The sequence below is a fragment of the Elephantulus edwardii genome, unplaced genomic scaffold (genome assembly GCF_000299155.1).
Source record: "Elephantulus edwardii isolate Elephantulus edwardi_28Jun2011 unplaced genomic scaffold, EleEdw1.0 scaffold00194, whole genome shotgun sequence".
Taxonomy (NCBI): Eukaryota; Metazoa; Chordata; class Mammalia; order Macroscelidea; family Macroscelididae; genus Elephantulus; species Elephantulus edwardii.
The window spans coordinates 3,297,283-3,324,745 of NW_006399944.1; the positions used below are offsets into that span (position 1 = coordinate 3,297,283).

The 27,463-nt window shown below is 35.7% G+C and overlaps 1 protein-coding gene across 2 annotated transcripts in view; it reads left to right on the plus strand.

Moving 5' to 3' along the window:
- MYO6 (myosin VI) overlaps positions 1–27,463 on the plus strand; it is a 122,574-nt gene that overhangs the window by 55,586 nt on the left and 39,525 nt on the right. For both annotated transcript variants that reach the window (XM_006896963.1, XM_006896962.1), the window contains exons 11-19: positions 1,514–1,658; positions 6,212–6,369; positions 7,857–7,948; positions 10,921–10,993; positions 12,758–12,885; positions 18,406–18,501; positions 19,211–19,384; positions 22,888–22,926; positions 24,626–24,719. In XM_006896963.1, the coding sequence (XP_006897025.1) occupies positions 1,514–1,658; positions 6,212–6,369; positions 7,857–7,948; positions 10,921–10,993; positions 12,758–12,885; positions 18,406–18,501; positions 19,211–19,384; positions 22,888–22,926; positions 24,626–24,719 (999 nt within the window). The remainder of the gene's footprint in view (positions 1–1,513; positions 1,659–6,211; positions 6,370–7,856; positions 7,949–10,920; positions 10,994–12,757; positions 12,886–18,405; positions 18,502–19,210; positions 19,385–22,887; positions 22,927–24,625; positions 24,720–27,463) is intronic.

Genomic DNA, 27,463 nt, shown 5'->3' on the forward strand with positions numbered 1-27,463 from the left:
ACAAGTGATTGTGAAGACCATGTCCTGTATCAGACGCACCTTAGCAAGACCAAAATAAAAAAACTACCAAACTGCCCCTTTTGATGGCTGCTTCCCCAACCAGAACCAAACCAGGAACTGCTGGCAATACTACCTGGATTTCCACTGATGCAAGAAGACGGTGATGTCTCTGTGTACAGTCCCTCTGCCCCTATGTCCTGGGTGTCAGCCTGGGATGACCACGGGGCTGAAGGCATATTCCTTGGGAAGGTTTGAACTGGTCCACCTTACCTCTTTGCTGGAATCTTGAATTGTGACTTAACTGATAATAAAAACTTACTGGAAAAGTAAAACACAAAACAAAATCACAGTATATATGAGTGAAACACAATGTATGTATACAGTGTATACAATTAATGATTCTATGCGAACCAGGAAAAACCAACCTATATGTTTTGAATATTAGAATATATTTTGTTTGTGCTGTAGCAGCATTGTTATGCCAAAGTCACACAAAAAAAGAGTATCTTATGTTCAGGGTTTTGATATTGTTTAATTCAGTTAGTACAAAAATAATTTTAGACTCACAAGGTAGGTAGGTAGATAACAGAACATATTTTCATTTCTCTTTTCATTCTGTCTTTCCAATGAAGGGAAATAAATGGAAGTAAAGAAGTTTGGAATGAGACAATGAATCATGATAATTTACCAACAAGCTAGATTATTTTTATTTTAGTCATTATTATTTTATTATACTAATTGAGTTAGAATTGACCCTTCAGCTGGCTTTCAGAGGCATTAAATTGATTTGGAGGAAATTTCCCATCTTTCTAGTCTGGATTAGCTAGTGGATTTGAATAGAATGGCTTTGGGTTGGCAGAGCAGTTTCTTTACCACTAGGCAACACACACACACACACACACACACACACACACACACACACACTTATTTGTATGTATAAAATATAAGAGAGCTCAGGCATTTAGGAATAAGTATCATAGGTAGAAATTGGAAAGATTACAGTTCTGTTGTGACTATAATGATCAATGTCATAAAACAAATTGTGCGTGAATGGTTAAATGGAAAACCAATTTGCTTTGTAAACTTTGACTCAAATCACAGTAAAAAACAAAACAAAGCATATTTTTCTGTGAAGCTTTTTGGAAACGGAAGAATTTTAATTGGGCTTATTTTCTCAGAGATTTGATAAGCTATTACATAAAAATTAAAATAAAGACTTTTTTTCATCAATATAGTTTACTTAGAGTCATTATAAAATAAAATAGCAGGTTAGTATTGATGGGATGAAAGAATTTTAACCATGAACTTGTTCCACGTGAGGGTCTTGAGGCAAGCTTGGTGGTGTGGCTATCTGGCAAGGGTAGTGAAAACGTGAAGCAAAAAAAGAAGAAATACAAGTAAGATTTGTCTGTTCTATAGTTTTACATAAGTAGAATGTAACTCAAAGAATCGGAGCTTAAAAATGTAATGCATAAAATGTTTAATAATTTCAAATTAATTATATTTTTATCAGGTGGTTGCAATCTGAAGAATAAATCCAGTCAGTCATTGGAATATTGTGCTGAGTTACTGGGTTTGGATCAAGATGATCTTCGTGTGAGTTTAACCACAAGAGTTATGCTTACAACAGCAGGGGGCACCAAAGGAACGGTTATCAAGTAAGTTCCTCAACTAAAAATCATACCTTGCAGTTCTTCAGAGAGCTGAGTTGATTGTTGAACATCATTCATTCTTTTCATTATAATGTTTAAAGTCTGTATTAATAGTTCAAAATTCTGTACGTCTTATTTCAGTAAAGCACCATGTAAGTAAAATGGATTTGCATAGCTCTAAAATTGTTCTTGTATACACATGGTACAATTTTGGAATTTAAAAAATGAGAAAGTAGTTTACTCTTTGCACAACTCTGAAAATATTAGTTATATATTATATAACCCTACGTTTGACTATTTAGGTTACAAACTGTTTTACTTCAGATTTGTGTTTTTGTGCAGATGCAATGGTATATGTACCAAAATTTGTGCTATGTAGAACTGACTTCAGTAAAACACTGTGCAGATGGGAAGTTCTTTACCATTTAGCAAACGGAAATTGTGCTGACAGAAAATTAAGGGCATAGCAAAAATCAATAACCAATAATTTATAGAATGTCTGATGTATTTTTGGTTTAATATTGTATATTTTATGTATTTTTGTTGCTTGGAATTAAAATAATATTTAGGATATCATTTTTCAATATGTGTAGACACATGTTTTCAACTATGGGGAGAAAAATGTCAGATCCGGTATCACTAGTTAAATAAAACAGTGAATGTTAATGACTTACTTCTGAAAATTTTTCCACAAATTAAAGCAAGATGAATTTTTTAAAAAGTTATTTAACCTGTTGCCATTAAGTTGATTCTAACTTATGGCTACTCAACTGTGTTCCATAGAGTTTTCAAATGGCTAGTTTTTTAGAAATAGGTTGATCTACAACCAGAAGAAGATAAAATAGATGAATGGGACCTTCTAAGAATCAAATTCCTATGCACATCCAAAAACTTCTCCAACAGGGTAAAAATGGAAGCCACAGACTGGGAAAAAGTATTTGGTAATGACATGTCAGACAAGGGACTTATATCTAGAATTAATAAAATACTTGAGCACCACAACAAGGTAAAGGTAAATAATCCAATAGAAAAATGGGTACAAGATATGAACAGACACTTCACCAAAAATGACATTCAGGTGCCTAACAAGCACATGAAGAAATATTCAAAATCCGTAGCTCTAAGAGAGATGCAAATCAAAACAACTATGAGATATCATCTCACCCCAGTAAGACTAGCAAAATTTAACAGAACAGCAAGCAACAAATGCTGGTAAGGTTGTGGAGAAACTGGAACCCTTCTTCACTGTTGGTGGAAGTGTAAAATGGTGCAACCACTGTGGATAGTGGTGTGGTGTTTTCTCAAAAAGTTGCAAATAGAGATCCCATTTGACCCAGCAATTCCACTTCTGGGAATATACCCTAAAGAGACCATAACCGTCATCCAGGTAGATATATGTACACCCATGTTTATTGCGTCTTTGTTCACAATAGCAAGGAGTTGGAAACAACCCAGGTGCCCATCAACAAATGGATAGAGAAGCTGTGGTATATTCACACAATGGAATACTATGCTGCATTGAAAAACAAGGAACTCATGCAATATTATTCAAAATGGGCAACCCTGGAGGACATTATGCTGAGTGAAATATCTCAGTCACAAAAGAACAAATACTGCATGATGCCACAGTTCTAGAATGGGACTGACATTAGTGTTGGGGTAAGACTGAGAAAAACTGGATAAATGATATAATACTGCATTGAAATAGATGAGGGAGAGAACAGTTTAAAAGCGATATATGATAGCGTATTATGGTTATCACAAGAGTCCAGAATTAAGGTTGCATAGTGGAGTGTACTCGGGGAGGTGGGAGGATGCGGGGGGATTGTATACCAATGAAAAAATTTTTCTTTTACTTTTCAAAGAGAGGAGCAAACTGGGGGGGGAGGGGGGGGCAGGGAGAAAAGTGCAACAATGAATGAATGGAAATCCAAAATCTCTATAAATGTTCATTAAAATGAATAAAACAAAATTAATAAAAAAGAAAAGGAAAAAATTTTAACAGAAAAAAAGAAATATGTTGAAAAAGGTTTAGCTACACACAAAAAAAGGTACCACTAACATTTCTGGAAATAATAGCAAAGCATGCTTAGCTTGATTTTGTTGTTGTCATTGTTAAGCTAATTCCATATTGTTATTATGATAAAGAAAAATGTCAGCAAAAAAGAATGCTAAGCAGGTGCCCTACAGTTGCCTTGTTCCTTAGAGAAGACTTAGAGGCACAGGAGCCAGCCATAAAGGCTACGAATGGTCACTAGATATCAAGTCCTCCTTTCCCCTTTTACTCCAAAGCAGTTCTTTTAGGTACTTTTCTGTAGAGGTGCCTACCACATAAAATCCACTCTAAGGAAAGATGCTGTTGGGGAGAATTACAGCCACAAAACCATTGTTTAGAGTAGATTCAAGACTCAGGCTGACTTGGTTTGTTTATTTTTTTATTTTTAAATAAAATATTTTATACTGGATTGCTTGCAAAGTTCATATACATTGTTTTTTATGCTGGATCTTTCCCATTTCCTTTATGCACCCCTCCTTCCACCTATCAAATTGTGTAACCCTCTGATCACCCCCTCCCCCAATCTTTATCCCCCTGCTCCCACCATTCCCGCCTTGGATCCTCATATACATTTTAGTAGTTGTCTTTCTATAATCAAGGTCTTAAACAGTATTTGTCCTTACGGGATTGAGTTGGTTCACTTAGCATAATGCTCTCCATTCCTTCCCAAGTTAGGTACCGATTTTCAGTATCATTGCTCCTGTGTCCTGTGTAGTATTCTGTTGCGTGAATACACTGTAATTTCTCAATCATTCTATTCTGATTGGACATTTGAGCTGTTTTCATGTTCTTGCAATGCTGAATAACACTGCTATGAACATTGTATACAAATCTCCATTTGTGCTCCAGTTCTCATTTTCTCGAGGTATATTCCGAACAGTGGAATAGCTGGGTCATATGAAATGTATATGTTCAGCTTTTTGAGGAAATGCCAAATTGCCTTCCATTTTACATTCCTATCAACAATGTCTAAGAGTTTCTATCTTACCATAGCCTCTCCACTATTTATTACTTGCTGTCCTGTTAAACTTTGCCACTGCTATTGGGGTGACATGGTATCTCAATGTGGTTTTGATTTGTATCTCTCTTATTGTCAGTGATTTTGAGCATTTCTTCATGCATCTGTTGACCATTTGAATTTCTTCCTGTATGAAAATTCTTTCCATGTCTTTTGCCGATTTTGTAATTGTGTTACCAGTCTTTTTCTTGTGGAGGCCCTGTAGGATTCTGGAAACTTTTGATATGAGACCCTTGTCTGAAATGGTATTGCCAGATGCTTTTTCCCAGTCAGTAAGTTTTCTTTTCACTCTTTTGGAAAATGTTTTTAGTGCTCACAGGGATTTAATCTTTAGAAGGTCCCATTCATCAATTTTATCCTCTCCACATTGTGCCATTTCTGGCTATATTAAAGCTCTTTCCAAATTTAGCTTTTTCACCACTCGGTTCTGTGGTTCTAATATACACAGTGTCTGGAGATTTTTTTTAAATGCCAGTCTGTCTTCATAAGACTTTGTAATTTTCTTGAGAACAGAGACAGTCTGTCTGACCTTGCAACATCAAATTCTTTTAAACCTTGTAGTTAATTATATTAACCAGGAGAGTGGAAAATTCATATTTTAGGATGTAAATTCTCCCATACAACCATATAAACAAATTTCTAAACTTTAAAGTTATTCTTAATTAAGCACAATTTCTTTTGTATTTATGGAATGAGGGAAGATTATGTCTCTGAATAAGTTTTTATTATTCATCATATATGTCCCCTCCCCGTGAAAAAAGTAAAATCACCAAAACCCCCAAAATGCAAGCTTACTGATTCTGAGTAAATTTTGACTCAGAGCCACCCTGTAGGGCACAGTGGAAGAGCTTCATAGGACGTCCAAGGGTGTAAAGCTTCGTGGGTGTGGCCTCATCCTTCTTCCGTAGTTACTGTTAGATATGAAACACTTTTTAGTTAACATCCCAGTTCTTACACTACTATACCACGAGACTCATTTCAGCATTTATACTGAAGTGTAAATGAAAGTTTTAAAGACTTCTTGTCAGACCAAATGCTTGTTTTAATCCAATAATAGATTTTTAAAAAATTTTTATGTAGGTGATATTTTATCTAATGGCAGAGAATTCCTTTTATTCTTGTGTGAAAGTTTTTCATTGATCTGTATCCAGTATTCAGAGCCGACTCATAGCTGACCCTCCAATGGATTTGCAGAGTCTGTAAATCGAACAGACGGATATTGCCTGCCTTTCTCCCATGGAACAGCTGGGGAATTCTAACCACCCGCCTTTGGGTTTGCTGTGCAATTCTCTACTCACTAGACCACTAGAGTGCACCCACCCTTTTCTTTTTCTATATTTCCATTTTTTTGACTCACCTGTGACTGTAGCTATTTTGTTTTTCATAGTGAATATGTTTAATGTGGCCTTTTACCTTGGATATTAGGAATTGTTTTCATTAAATGTCACTATAAAGCGTTCTCATTGTTACTGCATTCTGTTTCAGGGTACCCTTGAAAGTGGAGCAAGCCAACAATGCCCGCGATGCCTTGGCAAAAACCGTCTATAGCCATCTCTTTGATCATGTGGTTAACAGAGTAAATCAGTGTTTTCCTTTTGAAACATCATCCTATTTCATTGGAGTTCTAGATATTGCTGGTTTTGGTAAGTATAGTTCTTATTATAAATTCTGTTTGTTCGATATTTTAAAATCTAGTTTTCCTCGTATCTTTTTAAAAAGTAGACTTTTGTGTTTTCTGATACCTTTTAATGTGATGCATTTTAAGGTGTCTTTATATTAATCTCTACATTACATAGTATGATTTGAAGAGGAAGCTGATTTTTTTGTTTTTAGAAAAAAACCAGGGACTCAGATGGGTAGTTTTGAGTCACCATAGTGGTGAAATGAAAGGAGGTATTGATTGAATCAACCATTCTTTTTTTTGTTTTTGGTTTTTTTTGGTGTCAGGAGTGGGATACGAACTGAATCAACCATTCTTAAGGCATCTTTTTATTTTTATGTTCAGTAAGTAGAAGTGATTAAGCTCTTGAGTATGCTATTCATACAAATAATTAAGTCACCAACATTCTTTAATACATTTGTTAGTGGACTTTGAAAATCAAGCAGAAAGTACAGAGAGTTTCCATTTACAGACAATAAAACTTTTGACTACCACATAAACCTGGGTAGAGGTTAAACCAACATGTCATCCAGCCTGATTATGGTATGTAGTAGTAATTGTGAAGAAGTGTCTACTTCTAATTAATTTTCTAACAAATGGAATAAGACACTGAAATAGTAATAACTGATCTAAACTTTGAAGCTATGCAGCTAGAAGTGAAGTAGGCCATCTGCATGATTGCTGCGGCTTTATTTTAAATGACTGTCTTGTGACATTCTTCAAGTATATCTGATTGATGGGGGAGACTTTTGATTGGCCTTACTGATCTGAGTGTTCTACTAACTGTAGAAGCGATGTCTTTCTCCTCTGGTTTCTTTGCCTTTGCCAAAGTGTGTGTGTCCATGCTTGGGAAGAGCAGAACTTTTGTTCATTTTGCCAACCTCTGTGGTACATTTCAACATTGATGGTAAATCATTACCTTTTGCATAAAGGTAGAGAAACACCTGAAACGGAATTTTTACAATCAAACTATTTGTTTATTGACCTTTGCCAGTTTAATATTCACACAAAGTCATAAAATTTTAGGTCTTAAATATAATTTACTACAGTTTTTTAATTTTAGGAATTATTAAGCATAGCATTTTTTAAGTTGAAAATATTATAAATTAAATTGCACAACAAAAATATTTCAGTGCACTTGCATTTAGGCAATTTTTATTTTAATTACCTAATAATATTGCTGCAATAATTATGCTATAAAGTAGATTAAATTTTGTATATTTTACCATGAGATTCCTTGCCCCATATGATAGAAACCTTCCTTTGTCAAGAGAAGGAAGTTATTTTTAATTCCTAAAAATAAGTCTTGAAAGAAGGGCATTTGAGGTACATAGAACAATTGAATTTAGTGTTGTTTTTTTTTTTTTACCTAATCCTCAATTAGAACATTTTAGTCTGTTACATTTTTATCTGGAGGTAAATTTAGGGTGTAGAATTGGCCTGATGATAATTCTGGTTTTATGTTTTCAGAGTACTTTGAACATAACAGTTTTGAACAATTCTGCATCAACTACTGCAATGAAAAACTTCAGCAATTTTTTAATGAAAGGATCCTGAAGGAGGTAATTGACATTATACTTTCAGAATTCCCTTCAGGCATTTTAAATTGTAAGACACAGAGTCATCCTCCTGTTAACTGTGACAAAAGGGTATGAGGTGAGCTCATCTCGAAATCAAGAGACACAAACCCTGTGACTCTGCTGTTGCTCAGGCATGTCCGTGTGCTAATGGTGCAGCTAAAGCTCTGGGACATCATCAGAACACTAATCGAAACTTCCTTGGAAGTAAGGATCATCTGTTGCTGTCTCTTCCTGCCATTGACAATCAACTTGATAATCCCATCATTGTTTGGCATCTCTTGCTCTTCCTCCAAATCTTCTTCTGCTAGCTGTCTCCTTGCCCTTTCAGTGTGGCAGCAAAACCCCTGTGACAGACATTTTCACGCGTCATTTGGCCTGAGGTACCTCTAGGTTATACATATATATACATATATACAGATCACACTCCTTGTGGATTGCCAGCTATCTCTGAGTGGTGGGTCCATGGCTGGGGCACCTCTCTGGTCCAGGAAGCAAAAAACCCACTATGTTGCCTAGTAACTGATTAGACGCATAGCAGCCATTTATGTAAGAAACTCATATCGTGGTTCTAAAAGGAATAGAGTCAAAGTATTTAAAAGTAGACCTGGCTCAGATGATTTATGTAGTTAGCCTCACCATTTTTTCTTTCAAATGTGACTTCTCCACTGCTTCCAGTTATTACCCTTGCCTTTCCTTCCTTTGTGCTATTTGAGATAATGTTTTACTGAATCAAAGTACGTGACTTAAATGGATCTCAGAAGTCATCAAGTCCAGGCCTTTCCTTTAAAGATGAAGAAACAAATTCCCAGAGTGGGCTGCAGTTTACACAAGGTCACAGGGATCTGAGACTGTAAACCTGGACGCAGGCCAAGGACACTAGATTCCCTTCTTGTTAATTCTGCCATTTTCTAAGATTTTTTTTCTCAACTACTGGGCTGAAACGTGATTTACTCCCCGCCCCCCCCCCCTTCTGTTCTGTTTATCTACCTCCACACAATATACATTTTGATTACATCTTTGTCCTTACAAGCTTCCCCAGGACATGCTAAAATTTTTTCTCCTTTACATTGTTTTCTATAACCAGTTGCCATTAAATAGATTCTGACACATGGCAGCCCCATGTGCCTTGATCGAACTGTGCTGCATCCGTACTTTAATGGTAGAGGAACAGACTGAGACTGACCAGATTTTCTTCCAGGGTGCATCTGGGTGGACTTTGAACTGCCAGCCCTTTGGTTAGCAACTGAGTGTGCTAGCCTTTTGTACTACCTGGGAACTCCTTTATTTATATTGTTGTTGTTAATTACCATTGAGTCAATTCTGACTTAAGGTGACCCAGGGTGTACAGAAAAGAATTACCTAGGTGGTTTATGGCCTTTTGGAAACAAATTATCACTCTTGTTTCTGAGTGAGTTTGTACTATCAGCCCTGGTGCTGTAGTCCAGCACATAGCAGTTTCCAACACTCAGGGACTCCTGTTTTGCTTTACAATCAGAGAAATCCTGATATATGCAAATAGGTAAAACCCGAGTTTCTAAGCAAGATAGTTTCTTTGCATATCTAGCTGCATTAGTTCTTTAATTACCAGATAACATTTTACATGTCTTCTTTTTTGCTTGTTGTTATACTCTGTCAATTTGGAACTGACACTTAGCTGACTCTACAGTGGGTTTTTAAGGACAGTATATGGCATGATAGGAGATTGTCCGTCCTCCCAGAGAGCAACTGATGAATTTGGACTGTATGCCTTAGCATACCCTTAATTGCCCCTTTAACATCAGTCCCATCTAGACTATAGTGTATAGAAAGAGGATCTAAGTTAGAGGGATATTGTTTCTTAATTTATATTTGATTTCCATTGTGTTTTAAAAATGCATATGTGGATTTCATATTTAAGATTGAATATACGTAGGTAATGCCGTCTAGAATTGCACGCACAACTGAGAGTATTTACTATCTGATCATTTAAAGAAATAGTTTTGAGATCCTGGGTCTATTATAAAGATGTTGTTGTTATGTGCCATCAGGTCACCTGCAACTCATAGTGACCCTGTGTACAACAGCTCTAAACCCTGCTCTATCCTGTGCCTATCTCACTGTCTCCAACACACCTGTCCAGTAACTGAATCAATCCACCTCATAGAAGCTCTGTCCTGCTCTGTCCCTGCACTCTCCCGAGCATGACATCCCTCTCCAAGGACTGGTCCCTCCTTACAACATGTCCAAAGTATGTCAGACGAAGCTTCAGAATCCTTGCCTCCAAGGAGCCTGTTTTAACACTCTCTAGAATGAACCTATTAGTTTTCTTAGCAGTCTATAGTATATTCAATACTCTTCTCCAACACCACAGCTCGAAGGTATCAATTCTCCTTCTATTCTCCCTAGTCATTGTCCAGCTCTCTGATGCATAGCAAGTAATTGTAAAGACCATGGCCTGTCTCACGTGCACTTAAGTCTCCAGAGTGACACCATTGCTCTTCAGTACTTTGGAGAGGTCCCTAACAGCATACTTTCCATCACAATGTGTTTTTAAATTTCCTGGCTGCTAGTGCCAAGAGTGTTGATTGTGGAGTCAAGCAAACAAGCTGATTACAGTCTCAAACTATTTCTGATTCTAATGATAAGTTTTATTTCAAAATTGCAAAACATATTTCACAACCCTGATCTTTGAGTTTAAATGGCCATAAATAGATTTCTCTGTTTCTTTATGATTGTTGAGGCTATTTCAAGAAAAATGTGCTTATTTTAAGATAAATCGTTATTGGCTGTTTATAATTCAATCTCACATTGCTTTATATTCTTTTAAGATATGTATTTCCCCTAAGATACTATTCTTAGCCCTAATTATACCTTGACTAACTAATAAGTGTTATGGTTAGTCATGTGTTGAATCCTCAGTCCATTTAATGTAGCTCAGTATTTCCATCTTTGTGATTATTATTTCATTTTTTAAGGAACAAGAACTGTATCAAAAAGAAGGTTTAGGAGTCAATGAAGTACATTATGTCGATAATCAGGACTGTATAGGTATGTACTATTTAACTCCACTTTTAGGAAGTATGAGGTTTAATGAATGTGGTCAGTAGTAATTTTGCTTCTCAGTAATTGTTATTACTGGGACTGGAAACTGTGATGTATGAGAGAGGTTCTGCTTCTCCAGTGCTATTGTTTGGAAATGATTTTTTCTGCCATGGTATCCAATTCAGCTATCTGAACAGTCTTTTTTTTAGAAATCTTTCCTATTTTTTTTATCTGCATATTTTCATACATAAAATTTCATTTCATAACTTATGAACTTGTTACAAAGAAATTCAGCTGCTTAAATAGTAAAGGGATGCATTAACACGTGATGAGACGTCCATAGGTTAGTCAGGCTCCAGGTGAGCTTAGCTGGGATTTGATGTTCTGTGAGTCTCTTGGTTCCATTCTCTTCTGTGATTGGCAGCATCTTCTGGCTGGCTGCAGGTTGACTTCAGGGGTTCTGTGTGCATGTCCAAATGATACTGTGCAGCAGAAGAACAAGGCCTGTGTTTTATGCCTCTGTTTTTCTGACTGTAAAGAAGCATTTCCCAGAAGCCCTGTACTTAGCAGTCTACTTTGTTTTGTTTTTCTTTTCACATCTCATCCCTAAAACAGTTACAGAGGTTCCAGTTTGACAATCTAATCAATAATCCATGCTGCATTTGTATGAAGTGTTTTAATAATAATGCTCTCTTTTATATTTGCATGACTTTGAATCAAAGCACTTCTACATCCTGCTTGTCCACTCGGCATCCCCTTAATGCACCAGATCCTTCTCCTTGACTGTGTAGTTTGATGCCCTGGGATAGAATTTCTTTCCTTCCATCTGTTCTTTAGTTCACTTCTACCTCCTCCCATGCCCATTAATGTATCTCCTTTTGGTTCCATTCAGAATACACTCTTTCACCACCACTAATCATTCTTTTAAACAACAAGAGACATCGTTATCCTGAACAAATAGCAAGTTGGGCTGCTAACCAAAAGGTTGCTGGTTCAGATTCATCAGCAAAGGAGAAAGATATAGATAGTCTCCTTCCATAAAGATGACCAGTTTTGTAAAACCAGTGGAGGTCTGCAATGAGTTGGAGTTGACTTCATAGCATTGGACTTGGCTTTGGTGTTTAAAGTTCTTAAGAGTCTGTTTCACACAGAAATTCTTTTTCCATAGTTTATTGTGATTTGAGTGAAAATTTGCTTGGCAAATTTTTCTAATCAACCATTCATACACATTTTGTTTTAAGGCATTAATTAAAATGCTCACAATATACAGTACTTGGTTTTGTTGCTATATTCTGATGATTCGAGTTTCCATTGTACCTTACCCCTTCCTGCCTTAGGAATTTTAGCCCAGGAACGTGTTACCTTTTTAATCTTGCTTGCTTGTTCTGAGGAGTGAGGACCTCCCTGGTGTCATTGTTCACCTTGGAGGCTTTTCTTATTTTCTGGCTGAAAGTTGAGCCACAGAGGTGAGTTTTCTTACAAGTTCAAAGGGTGATGAAAGGCCTTGGGAATTCCACTGTTCTTTATTAAAATCACTCAACAATTCTTGTATATGGTACTTTAAGCTGACTGCATAGAAAATTCAAACAACATTAATGTAAAGAGTAAAACTGTGCCTATCTGACCTTTATAACTTTTAGAAACTATAGAATTATGTTAAGTGTTCCTGTCTCATTTTTGAACTTTGTGATCAGTTATAGCCCACTTTTCTTTAAAATGCCTTATTTAAATCCTATTGTAAATGTTTATATTTTTATCTCATCAAAATAGATTTAATTGAAGCAAAATTAGTGGGAATTCTGGACATCCTGGACGAAGAAAATCGCCTTCCCCAGCCAAGTGACCAACACTTTACATCTGCAGTTCACCAGAAGCATAGGGATCATTTCCGACTCACTGTGAGTTCCAGAATTGACAAACCCTGGTGTTGCAGTGGTTAAAATGCTTGACTGCTAATGAGAGATTGGCATTTTAAAACTATCAGCTTCTCTGAGGAAAAAAGCTTGACAGTGTGCCTCCGGAATGAACTACAGCTTTGAATACCCTGTAGGGCAATTATTCTCTGCCCTTTAGGGTTGCTGTGAATCAGAATCACCTCAACAACAGTGCACTTGAAATGAAAAGAGATATGTTTTAAAAATGCATTGCTTTAACCTTAATTTGGTAATTAAAATTATGAGTGCTGTAGAATACAGAGCCACTTAGTAGCCTAGTGGCATAGTCTGTAAGGAGGTGGTTCCAGTCTACCAGCAGCTTTGTAGAAGAAAAGTGAAAGGTCTCCATGTAGTTCACAAGTTCTGAAAATCTGCTGAAGGATCAACTGTGAGCTGGTTCTAACTCAGTGACAATGAAGTACTTTTGTTTTGTTGGTTTTTTTTTAGTAGAGCCACTGTAATGTAAAGAGAGCAAGGGCTGTGTGAGGATGGCCAGATCTGACCTCCACCAACTCCACAAAGAGGAACAACAGGCACAACACGAAACCAGTTCCCATGGGGTCACATATGTCCCCTGCATTGCCATACCTCTTTATACACATCCCAAAACAAATCTTACTGGTCAACCGGGTCAATACCTTTATAGAGCCATATTATGCAAGTCAAAAGATCGTAATTCAGATTGGTAGCAGATACAGTCACTCAGTCAGGATAGCTTCTGAAACGTGCTCACAGGCACCACCGTCTTGTGACTTTAGTTAGACAAGTGTTACAAAACCCTTAGTCCTTCCAATTATGGCTCTCCTCTTAGTCCTCCAGAAATCTTGGGCAAAAGGTTCTTAGCCCAAGTCCATGGGGTAACAATTCCAAAGTTGTCTCTGTCTCAGGTGAGGTCTCTGGTTTGGGGCCACTGCTGTTATAGATCTTCTGGCACAAGAATCTCTGGCCCCGAAGGTCTCACACTGCATGCGTGCTTCTTCCTTGCTGGTGGTGAGATTCCCAAATTCTGCTTCTGAATCTGCTTAATTTAATTGTGAGACTGACCAGTCCCTTTGTGGGTAGGCTAACACACCATATTCACATATTCCTGCCCACCCACATGACACAGTCAAACTCAATGGCTAGGAATGCCACATGTGTTCATTATAGTATCTTCTGTAGATGAATACTTAATTTATGTATCTTTTTGATGTGGATGATCTGTATAGTCAAGGCTCTTTCTCTGTATTGAAAGGTATCTAGGCAGGAGAAGTTTCTAGAATAAATATTCTGAGGTAGCTCTATGCTTTATCTTTAAGAGAGGTCAGAAACCTTTCAGCTTCAGGATCCAGTGAGGATAAAAAGTAGATAAATCTGGTAGATCTAAGAGGAAGTGTTTATGTGAAATGGTAATTGGTAGTTGATGTGCCTGACAATGTTTGGGACAGGCGTTAAGTGGAAGAAAAATATTCTATCCAGGTGGTACTGTCTCAGTCCAGCAGCTGCTGACCGTGGTGGATATTTCCCCCTATTTGCGATATACAGAAAAGAATTACCTGCTGTCTTCATGCTCATTATTTTTAGCAAAGTAGCCATAAATTGCTTTATGTCATACGACCTTGACCACAAGCCAGTAATCATATGAAATCCAAGAATCACAAGCGCCCATCTATCTATGCATTTGTGAGACCAACAATAAAGGTTATAGTTTAAGAATTGTGTGCTGACAGGTAGAAGCAAGCCATATCAGACAGTGATCAGCCGATTAACTTTGATCTTTTAAAGGAAGTTTTTAGTGGAAAATATGCTCAGAATAGCCACTGAGCTGAAGCAAAAGAAGGATTAGCTGGAATAGAGGAGAAGATAGCAGTAGGAATAGATTAGAGATAGGTTTCTGAAAGGGCCAGAGACCTGATTCCCTCTGTTACCGTGGCTCACAGAGCTGGATTTAGACTTGCATAGCAGTTTACAATAGAACAGGTGTCCCAGAGGCTACACCATGTGACATGTTTCCTGTGCTCTCCTAATTTTATCTTTGTCTTTAAATTCAGCACCTGAGCTTATACAAACACAATTTTCTAGTTGAGTAAGAAAGAAGCAAATTCACACAGACAAAATAAGATGTCAGGTTCAGCTACAAAGATAAATGCTATCACATGTTACAGGTAACAGTTTTTTTTAAAAAAGAAAGAAAACTGCTTAATGGAATTAGGGAATTTACAGACAAATCCCTCCCAACCTTACTTTATTTTAGATTGGACCATTGTATAGCAATTATTGCTTCGGTGGGTCCAGGAGATAAATGAATGGTAGTGATTATTCTTTTTTTTTCCATTAGTGACAAGGATGTTTTGGATAATACTATATATAATGCTGTATTTTTATATACTTGTTAGACACCTTTTGTGTTTATTTTCCAGCTACATCACTCTCTACCCGTATCTCACCCTAGTTTTTTTAAGACCTCATTTTTTAAATTATATGTTGCTGTTAAGAACAATAATGTTGTGTTTTTACAAATATACCTTATGGGTTAGGGAGGAGCAAGTGGCTGGTAAACAAATGTAGAATGCCATGTTGTTGGGGTGAAAAGATGATAAAGTGGATTTATTGGAAAAACGGATGTGATTCTGCTAACCTTAGTTAGAGACTAAATCCTACAACCATGAGTTCCATTAATGTGGAGTCTATATCCCTAAGTAATTCTTGTTAAATGGAAATTTTTTTCCCCTTTAAGTTCAGTGGAGATAGGGCTAGAGAAATATATATCTTCAACAGACATTTCTTAGATTGAAGATTACCTTTTTTCTTGTCTTTGTGTGGACCAGTCTATTGCTATTTGTTTATTTAGACCAGTCTGTTGCTATTGCTCTTGTGCTGATTTGGGGTGAGTGCTTACCAGACTCACAAGAACCCATGTACACAGTACACAGTAGAACAGCTCTAGAGAATTGTCTTGGCTTTTTTTTTCTTAATTATTTTATATTGGCTTGTTTGTTCATAGGGGTGTGTGTGTGTGTGTGTGTGTGTGTGTGTGTGTGTGTATATATTGTTTCACATTATCCGTCATTCATATTAGATTTCATACAATCATTCCCATTCATTATGTTTTATAAAATTAATCATCATTAAACTATGTCTGCCATTACCCTGTCTTTCCAGATCCCTGCCAGATCTTTCTCATTAACCCTGCCCCGTATCAAATTGTGCGACTCTGTGATTTTTCCCCTGGCTCATCCTCACCTCTCTACTCCTGTATTCACCACCTTGAATCCTCATACATGTTTTATTAGTTATCTTTCTATTTTTGTAATAATGGTCATCTTATGCAATATTTGTCCTTCTGAGACTCAGTTCACTCAGCATAATGCTTTCCAGTCCCCCTCCCAAATTATGTAGTAATTTTTTAATTTGTTGCTCCTTAGCGTTGCATAGTATTCCATTGTGTGAATGTTTCATAGGGGTTCCTTAAAGCTCCTTGTGTAAACATGTTAGACTATTTGTTTTGAAACAGTGGGAGAAGCTAGTTGTAAAATCTAAAACTATAAAGATAATCAAAGAAGACAATTAAGGAGAATTCAAGAGCCTTAATCAATGCTATAAAAAACCCCCATCAAATCTAACTGAAAATTCATAATCAGCAGAGGATAAACTAGATGATTGGAATTTCCTGAAAAATGAACTAGAACTCCATAGCTCTGGTGGCCTAGTGGCAAGGAGTTTCACCACCATCTAGAAGTCATATAGTTTGAGGCCATCAGCTGCTTCTTAGGAGAAACACAGGCAGTCACATTCTCTGTTGTTTACTACCTCTGAAAACTCAATGGTGGGTCTGCTGTTGGTTGGTTCTGACTTGATTGCACACAACAAGAAGAAGGTTGAGAACCACTGTTTAGCAATGAGCAGATGTAAAAGGCTGAGTCTGACTTCTGTTACGCATAAAGAGCTGGGGCCCTGTGGACTGTCATATCTGACCTCTGCTAACTCCACAAAGGGGAAACTGGCACTATCAACAGCATCCACAAAACTAACCCAATTCCCCTGAGGTCAGAAATGTCCCCCATGTTTCTGCACCTCTTTCTACTAATTCTAGTACCAATATTATAGCTTTGCTGGGTCCAAAATCTATTGCAGTAGCTTACACAGCACACAGAAACATAGCAGCATTCTAGAATTTATTGTAGAAGTAGAAAAATCTATAATTCAGGTTAGTGGCAGGATACAATCTCATTTGGTAACAGTATGCAATTTCTTAGTCAGGACAGCTTCTGAAGTATGCTCACAGGCCCTTCAGCCTCAGGGCTTTAGGCCAGTGTTACAAAGCTCATATTTCTGCTAATTATGGCTGTCCCTGCAAGTTGTACAACAAGCTTGGTCAAAGACTCCTAGCTCTGGTTCTGTGGCATAGCAGTCCCAAGTTTAGTGCTGTCTCATGCCAAGTCTCTGATTCTCTTCTGTGGGGGCCACTCCCATGAATGTCTGGCCCCAAAGGATGCACTGCTTTCTCCTTTGCTGGTGGTGAAGTTCTTAATTTCTCCTGCTGAATTTGTTCAATTCAGAGGCAGGAGTAGTCATTCTGCTTGTGAGCAGACTAACCCATACTGTTCACATATTCCTGCTCATCGACTTGGCAAAGTCAATAGCTAGGGTGGACATTTTGAACAATAAGCTCTTAACACTGTGTATTATTAACTCTAAAAAGGGGAACTGTCCTCGTCAATAACATCCGTAGTTCAAAATAATAGCCACAAGGTCAGACATGGCCCCCCAATCTGCTGCATCTATGTCTATTAATCACCAGGTTGCAAAAGTTGTGGGGTTTATTAGGGAAACAGGTTGTGGGAGGTGGGAAGAAGGCAAAGGATATCAAAGCACTCAGGTTTAGTGCAGCATGAATGTAAGAAACTTCTGGTTTCCTAAGTCATCCAGGAAGTTTTGTATCATAGCATTCACAAGCCAGGTTTGGTTGTTTTTTGTTTTTTTTTTTAAATTATTTGGAAGCAAAACCTTTATCTCTGATTCCGACTCCAGGGCTCCATTAGTCCATGCCTTGCTACAGTCTCTCTACAGTCTGACCAGCTCTCCCTCTTATGTTGGCCCCACAGTTATTGATGATGTAGAAGATACTGATCAGTGGATTAAACCTGTGTCTCTTTTTGAGGCAACTAGAGACCATGCCTCCAGAGGGGGTAAGGCAATGGCTATAAAAACCATTTTAAAAAGTCCTGACACCACAGAAATGGGCTTTATTAAGATATTTACTGGCTTTGGCATGGGCCTGCTATTTTTAAAAATTGTCTTACTCTTTTTCCCTTTCCTAAGAAATTGCAACCATATATTTGCTAGATTTCATTGATACTTTAAAATTAGATTTTTAAAAGCAATGCTAAGTATGAAAAGATCTATAAATTGGCAGATATTTTACATCATAGATGTAATAATAAATAAATGAAATTTATTGAATTTTTTTTCATAAATCAGTAACAGATATATGTTCTCTTTCAGATTCCCAGGAAGTCTAAACTGGCGGTTCATAGAAATATCAGAGATGATGAAGGCTTCATTATTAGGCATTTTGCTGGAGCAGTGTGCTATGAAACAGTGAGTGTGTATATATATATTTTTTTTTTTTAATCAGGAAAAAATTTGATGTTGTAGCTGGGCTGTATAATTTTATGGGCTACATTTAATTTAAAAAAATAAATAGAATTAAAAATTTAGTTCCTGAGCCATATTACTTTCACTTCAAGTGCCCAGTAACCTTGTTTGCTCAGGGCCAGAATATAGGAAAGCTCAGAACATTTTTATCATCATTGTTACTATGGTATACTGAGAAGGTAATTCTTGTGGCCTAATGGCAAGAAGCTCTGCTGCAATCCCGAAGGCACACGGTTCGAGGCTGCCAGCAGCTCCATGGGAGAAGAATGGGCCATCTCCTCTGGTGTGATTAACTGCCTCTGAAAACCTACCAGAGGGTCAGCTAAGAATTGGTTCCTACTCTGCCGTGCACCACCACCGTCACCACCACCACCACCACCACAACAATAACAACAGTAACCTGATGGGAAAATGTCAGACTACCCCTTAGGGTTCCCTAGATTGAAATCTTTTGGTTAGTGGGTTTCTGGGGCTTTCTCCCATGGAGTGTTTGGTTTTGTACTGCTGAGCTTTTCGTTTTCAGCCAAGTGCTTAAGCATTGTGTCAATACTACTAGATTCCTTTTCATCGTCATAGTTCAGTTGGAGAGTGCTTTGTTAAGGGATATTATTACAAGATGGACTGACACATTGATATTTGTCTTATTTTTCAGACCCAGTTTGTGGAGAAAAACAATGATGCTCTCCACATGTCTCTTGAATCCCTAATATGTGAATCCAGAGATAAATTTATACGGGAATTGTTTGAATCATCCACGAATAACAACAAAGATACAAAGCAAAAAGCAGGAAAACTGAGTTTCATCAGTGTGGGAAATAAGTTCAAGGTATCTGTGTTAAAGAAATTTGTTTTTTAAACTGTGTTCAAGATAACAATATTGTTTTATACTCTAAAGTGAATAATGTAAGCCATTTGTTATAAATGTCATCAGTAAAGCTTAATAGCAGTCCCTTCTAGATTAATAATTGTATATACAATGTCATAAGGTAGGTCTAATAATTGAACATACAGAAATGCTTGTAATTTTCTGAATATGTTCTTTCTTGATGCTTAGCATATCCAATTGCCTTTCCTAATGTTCTTGCTTCTGCTTACTGTCCAATTGACCTTCCAACCTTATCTTTCCCACTTGTTTTCTGTTTCCTTCCTTATTCAGCAGTTTTGTTTTAGCTGGAGTAGTCCAGCTCGAGATGGCTAGAGAGAACTAGTTGAGTTGAGAGAGGAAAAGCAGGCACAGCCAGGGGCTTCAGGTAAATGATCACCTTCATGGACTCCTATTTCTAGAGTGGCTGCAGTGTTACACAAAGAGCCCGCCTCAAATCAGTGATTCAGTTTGTAATTCCTTTTAAGCGTGTTTTCTCTAACACTGAGTGGCATTATGAGTGTACATTTTTACACTAAAGTTGGATTAAAACTTTTAATAACTGCTGTGAAAAATAAGAGCTTGAGTGCTGCAAACCCCTCAGGTTGCTTTATTTAACATGGAAGAACATTTAATTTGTTTTATTATGTTTGGATAGAAACTGTTCTTTCTGTTCGGTTAATGAATTGTCACAAAGTATGTGTGTTAGGAATGGAACATTATTGATTTTAAGTAGTGATTTAGTTATTATCATAGGAAATAAGATGATTTAAAAACATTTAGGTCATAAGTTTAATGAACAAAAACCTTGAATATAACAAAGAAATGGAATTAATTTTATTTGTGTATTTCTGATTGTATTTACAAAAGAACCTTAAATATGCTTTTAATTAAAAAGTTTTAAAAATATGTAGTTAGGAATAAGATGTAATTATCAGAATAATGTTACATTAACTACTATTATAAACTTCCTCACATCCTTTTGGATTGAAATGAGTTCTAACTGACTTGATAAAATAATTTTATAAAACAACAACAAAACAACCCATACTGAAAAAATTTTATAAAAATGAGTAATTTTAACCTTAGAAATAAATATAGAAGAAAGCTTATGATAAATGCCTCTTGAAATGACTCAATAAAAAATGTTGTTGAATTAATCATGATACTTCCTTCTATGAGCAGTAATTTTTCTCTTACTTGAATATTCTTAAATTCCTACATAGACACTTGATAAAAAATTAGTATAAAAATAGTATATTAGTCTACATGGAATAGATGTAATAAATATCTTCCTACCATAATAGTACAGAATATACTTTTATATTCTTTTATATTCAGAATATATTTTAGATAATGAAGTAGAAACAAAAGAACACTTAAAATTAATTTATGGATTAAATTTCTCTTATATTAAAATGCCCTTTAATTGCTTATATATAACAAATAAATTTTGCATGTTATAGTGCCCCAAAAGTGTAACTGAGTGGCATTATTTATAGAAGAATATTTTATGTGTTTTTCTCTCAGCTACTCTGAAATATTAATAATGACTTTTAATTTTAAAGAATCCACTTAAAATAGACAATCATTCATTAAATTTGAGATATGTGAAGCAATTAAAACAACCCAGACTGTGGTCTGCATTAATATTTCAGATACGCAGCGCTGTTGTTGTTCGGTGCCATCAAGTTGACTTCGACTCATGCAGACCCTGTGAACAATAGGTCTGAACCTTTCCTTCTCCTGCATCATCCTCCCCATGCCTGATACACTCAAACCCATTGTGACAGTCATTGTGTCAGTCCATCTTGTTGAGAGTCGCCTACTCTTTGTCTGATGCTCCGCCTTTCCCAACAAGATGCATTTTTCCAAGGACTAACTCTTCCTGACAATATACCCAGAGTATGTGAGACAGTTTTACCTCCTCAGAGATTGAGGACCAAAAGTCTTCCCAAGAAGTTATTTTTTTTCAGGTTGTTAAAACATAACCTTTTTATTATCAGTATTATAGAAAAATTTATCCCTTAGCAATGTTTATTGCTCAGTCATTACTAAGATGTATTTATGTGTTTTAATAATAAAAAGAAAATGAAAATATAATATTAATTGTATATAGCTATTATCCTTGTCCTTTTGGCCCTTGACTATGTTCTTTGATAGTTATCTTTCTCTATTCTTAGCTGCTATTAGTTTATTTGCTGCTGCTTTTCCTCTGTCTTGTTTTATCTCCATGGTTTGGGAAGAATACTCTGTTTAGTCTATGTATTAATAAAGTATGGACTCTTAAGACAGTTATTTTCCTCCAGATTAGCAGCGCTCTTTTGCCTTCTTTCAGTTGTATGTTGTCCATCAGAGAAATAAGATCATAATTCTTTAACCCACTGACATACTTGATCCGTTTTTTTAACTTAATCCTACCATGTGATGTGTGAAGTATATTGTAATCTCAGGGATAAGGGAGAGAGCTTTGTTAATAGGTCTATATTGGAACCCTAGTTTTGCCAATACTAATGCCATAATCTTATGATCTCAGACAATTATTATAGACCTCAGTATTCTCACCTGTAAAAAGAAAACCAATATTTCATGCTTAATTAGAATTAAACTTGATAATGCACTTTAAAAACTTGAAGCAGCACTTGATTCACAAAATATATTTGGTACATAATCTACTACTATCACTAATTAGAACAGGAAAGATCTAATATTTTAATTTTATAATTAACTTCTTAATTTGTATTTTGTAAGTGAATTTTGCAATCAACAACAACAGCAGCAGAGTGAATGTGTCTGTATAAAATCAAGACATAAAACTTTTAAATAATTAATTTAGAGTGTGGTGTATAAACAATTTTAATATATTGAATCAGAAAAAATTATTATAAGGTAATTAGTATTACTAAAAACAGCATAGGATAATAATAGGTAGTATTTCTTATCAAATTTTTATATGAGAAGATTGTTCAAGGCTGTAAAAGTTTTGCAAAATATTTTTCTTTTATTTTAAAAAGGAAAAATGATTTCTGCAGCAAGGCATAAGAATGAATCCTGCTATTAGTGTATATTTTACACGTTTTCATTTTAATGGCATGTGGCTCAGACTAAGTTTGTTTGCCACATAAACATATATTGTTGATCTCTTTTTATAATGTACCCTTAGTTTTTCATTAGTTCTTTCATTGCCTGTACACATTTTTTCTAATTTCACCATGCCAGCAAGTATGCATGTTTGTTTTGTGGATTTGCTAATTATCAGTATTCTAACTATACAAGTTCTCTATATAAGTTTAGTAAATAATTGTCCTTGGCGTTGTGTTAATCATTTTGCATGGTGCTGCCTGTTAAAGAAACTGAGATGTTATATGTGGTTATTGCATGCTACTTTATTCTTAACTTGTTAAACAGGTATTAACTGATGTCACTGTGTACTTTTGCTTTTTTGAAATAATTTATTTCTTCTACAGACTCAGTTAAATTTGCTTCTGGATAAACTTCGAAGTACTGTGAGTACACATAAAATAATTAAAAAAAATTGTCCTTAAGATATTATCAATAGTTAGCTAAGTCTCAGCTTACTAGAACTAGAATAATTAGAAATTTCTTTTTATCCCAATTTTTTTTCTTTTTAAAATAATTTTGTTTTGAAAAAATAGTCATTTATGTTACATTTGTTCTGAAGAAAGGCCAATCATGTGAAGTCATATTATTTTACAACTACATTAAAATTTGTTGAATAATATTAAACTTCAATAATTCCTCATGTGGGGGATATAAATGAAACATGATTCTAAGTTAAAATTTATTTTATTAAATTGAATTTCATTAACTTCCTCTTCAGATTTGAAAACGAAGTATTTACTCTGTCAGGACTATTTTGCTTATTGTTAGACTTACATTTGAAACCATTAAAAATTGTTTTAAGTTTCTTCCTTGACTATTCTAAAGTGGTGAGGTGACCTTTGTGATATATAACAAAAGGAATTTCCAAAATGTTTTCTGAAAGTATAAGTTTTGCAAGGTGACTACTTTAAAAAAAATAAAGATTATTTGAATGTCTCTTAACCTTAATACTCAACAATTACATAATCAGTGGTCTCTCTGCATATTGAACATAAACTGATAACTGATTGCAAATGAATACCTTTAAGCTTTTAAGTGTATTTCTTAAACAGCTTTAAAAATATGATGATTCAGCTTAGGAAACTTGAATATTTTTATAGTAAAATCATTAAAACTTGATTTTTTCTTTTTTAATTTTTTTAAAAATAATTTTAATGAACATTTACAGAGAATTTTGATTTCCATTTATTCATTGCTACACTTCTCTACCCACCCAGCCTTCTCCCCCCACCCCCCAGTTCGCTCCTCTCTTTCAAAAGTAAAAGAAAGACTCCCTCCCTGGTACACAATCTCTCCGCACCCCTCCCACCGCCCCAAGTACATTCCACTGTGCAACTTTAATTGTGGACTCTTGTGATAACCATAATACCCTATCATACATCACTTTTAAATTATTCAGTCCCTCATCTGTTTCAGTGCAGTATACACAATTTATCCAGTTTTTCTCAGTCTTACCCCCACCCTGATATCAGTCCCATTTTACAGCAGTGGCACCATGCAATATTTGTCCTTTTGCCACTGAGATATTTCACTCAGCATTATGTCCTCCAGGCTCACCCATTTTGAATAATATTGAATGAGTTCCTTGTTTTTCAATGCAGCATAGTATTCCATTGTGTGAATATACCACAGCTTCTCTATCCATTTGTTGATGGGCACTTGGGTTGTTTCCAACTCCTTGCTATTGTGAACAGAGCTGTGATAAACATGGGTGTGCATTAAAACTTGATTTTTAGAAACTGGTTTGTTTCTGTTGTCATGGGATATTTTCTTATAAGAGAAATATAAGTATATAGTGCAATGTAGCATAAAATGACACGTTTGTTAGCTTGTGAAATAATTGAAGTGAAATGTACTTCCAGAAATTTTGACATTCTAACCTTATGTATAATGTTTATTGGTATACAGTACAGAAATTCATTCCAAGCTCTAAATTATAAAAGTATGCTAATACAGTTTTAAGTTGCACAGTGATTATTTTAAAGTTTCATGGGGTAATGACAATATGTTCTAAGAGTCAACTGATATTCAGAGAAGTAGAAAATGATGAATGCTCTATGGTTTGTCTCAAATTCCCCATAGGGAGCAAGCTTTATTCGTTGCATCAAACCTAATTTAAAAATGACAAGTCACCACTTCGAAGGTGCTCAAATTTTGTCTCAACTTCAATGTTCAGGTATTTTCATGTTTTTATTATACATATCAGTAATCTTAGCTCACATTACATTTTATAAGGCACAGTGCTTTCAGTAATTCATGGTTATCTTGATTGCTTTTATGTGTAGTAAGTTTTTATCTTCTATTTCCATTAGTTGTTAGAAAAGCATGGCTGGAAAATTATTTGAGCTATATGAGGTTTATTATGAAACAAAGTTATTTTATAGCACTGAAGTAAAATTAGTAAAAACATTTTTTCCTTCAGTGGGCTGGTCGTTTGTGTCTCTCAGCTCAACAACATTCTTTTTTTCTCACTCTTCTTATAACTCAGGTCAGAAGGTGGTTGAGGGGGGCCTTGTTTTCCATTTAGCATCTTCTAAAAAGCTGAAAACTGTACAATTCTCTCAACTTCTGTGAAAGTTACATACATTTGTCTAAACTGCCATATCTTACCCTTGGCTTTCTCCTGTCTGACTCTTTTTTGTGCTCCTCTCAGAGGCAGACTAATGTGAAACATAGAATGCTCCAATATCAGGTTTTCTCATTAAATAAACCCTCCCAAAGCCTTGCACTTGGTTTTTCTTTTTTGTTGTGCTGGGAATGAAAATTACAAAGCAGATTTTCACTGAGCCATCCATATATATTTTATTTTATGACATAATTATAACACTCACAGTATAAACAAGTTCTTTCCACTGTGTGTCTCTGATTCTCATTTCTTGCAGTTTTTCTGTCCTACCCCTTCTTACCTTTTGAGCTTTCTCTCTGGGGAAATGCTACCCTCTGATGTGGTTGCTTATTCTATAGAGCGAGTGCCTCCTTTGTGTTACTGTTCACTTGGTGATATTGTTTGATTGAAAGTTAAGCCAAAGAGGTGGCTAAGCATCATAGTTTGGAAGGTTCCACAAATCTATTTCACACCAGTAAGCCTAGCCATTTTTGTTTTTAATTTTGCTGCACATTTTTCCACCTGTACTTTTGTGAGTTTTTGCTGTGAGTCTAATTAGAATGGTTAGTAGTGGTAACTTGGAAACATCTTTATTCCAGATAAGTGTACTGATAATTCAGCTAAGATTGCAGTGTTAGTCAGCAGTCTGGTTCAGCATATTAAGATATCTTGGCAGTTAGTAGATGACACCAATTCCTAATAATTTGATTTATTTTTGAGATATTGATAGTAGTGTAATGATTCAGAATTTGTATGAGATACTTGGATGAGGGGAAAAAAGCATAAAGATATTAGAAGTTTTCTAAAATAGAGATTTTTAAGTTATAAGCTTATACATTGACTTCATTCACTCATTCATTCATGTATTTAATTTAATCTTTTAAGGAGGAGTTAGTTAATGTAGACTTTTATTAAAATTTCTATTTTCTGATGAACAAACACCAGGACAAAGTAAAGGAAGATGAGAGAAGGCAGGTCTTCTGCCAGTGTGATTTCAGTGCTGTACTGCTGTCTGTCTGTTTAGTGGAGGTGGAGGCCAGCATGTAATTGGCCAGCATTGTGCTAAGAAGCTCCCCACTGAACTCCCTGAGAAAGAACCAGGCCATAGGGTCATCTTGAAGGGAGGGGACTTCGTTAGTGACTTTGAAAGATTAGTATAAATTAGCTTTGAGTGCTGAGAAGCAGTTGTAGGCTTACTACTTAGTTGTTGTTGAGTAGAGTTGAGTTAGAACGGACCTGTCGCTGACCCTTCAGCAGGTTTTCAGAGGCAGTATATCGCACAGGATTTGATTGCTCATTTTTCTCCCTTGGAGCAAATGGTGAATTCAAGCTACATGTCTTTTGGTTGACAGCACGACTTTAGGTTGACAGCCCATAGGCTACCAGAGCTCAGTAATTAGTCAAGCTTCATGAAATTCCTGGTGAACTCATGTGAATCAGTTTATAGTTTGTCTACAGCTACATGATAAGCCAAAGAAATTAGAAGAGACAGAGACATACATTTCCGAGGGCTGTTGTTCATTTGTTATGAGTGGGGAAAAGTGTGATACTCTCCTCCAAACTTTACTTTTATCTTCTTATTTTTGTTTTGCCACACAGAGCTTAAGAGTTAAATTTAGTTCTATATTTCTGTTGTTTTACCCACTGGGAACTTTATATGTTTCATTGTTGTTAATGTTGATTGCTTTCAAGTCGAGTACAATTAAGCCCCTCTACAACTATTGACATTTATTAAAGTTTATAGAATTTCTGGAGGCACATTATTTAGGAAGTAGATGCCACTCCTGCTTCCAAACCTGTCATAGTATGTTATTGTTGTTATTTGCCATTGAGTTGCCTGTAATGTATAGTGACCCTATGGATAGCAGCTATGAACCCTTCATTAAGTGTAAAACATTGTAAGAGTTGTATATACTTACAGTAATATAAAATTGAATAAATAGTACAGATATTATAAATGTAAATAATATAAAAATGAAATAGTGTAAAATAGAAAGGAAAAGTCCTTCTTTCTGAGATTGACCACTTACCTATGTATTTGATTTTTTTTTTTATATTGACTAGAGCTCTGGCCATCCTTTAAATTAATTCAACATACTATATAATAAGACAATGTAATTTATTCCACTAGTCTTGTATTAATGGATATCTAAGTTAATTCTATTTTTCCTATTACAAATAGTGATCCAGTGTACCTCTTTACCCATCTGTCTTTGCACATATATTTAAATAAAAGTAGACAGTACTGAATCAAAGAGATAAATATTTTAAAATTGACATTCCAGAAAAGTTGCACTGGGTTCGTTTCACCAGGA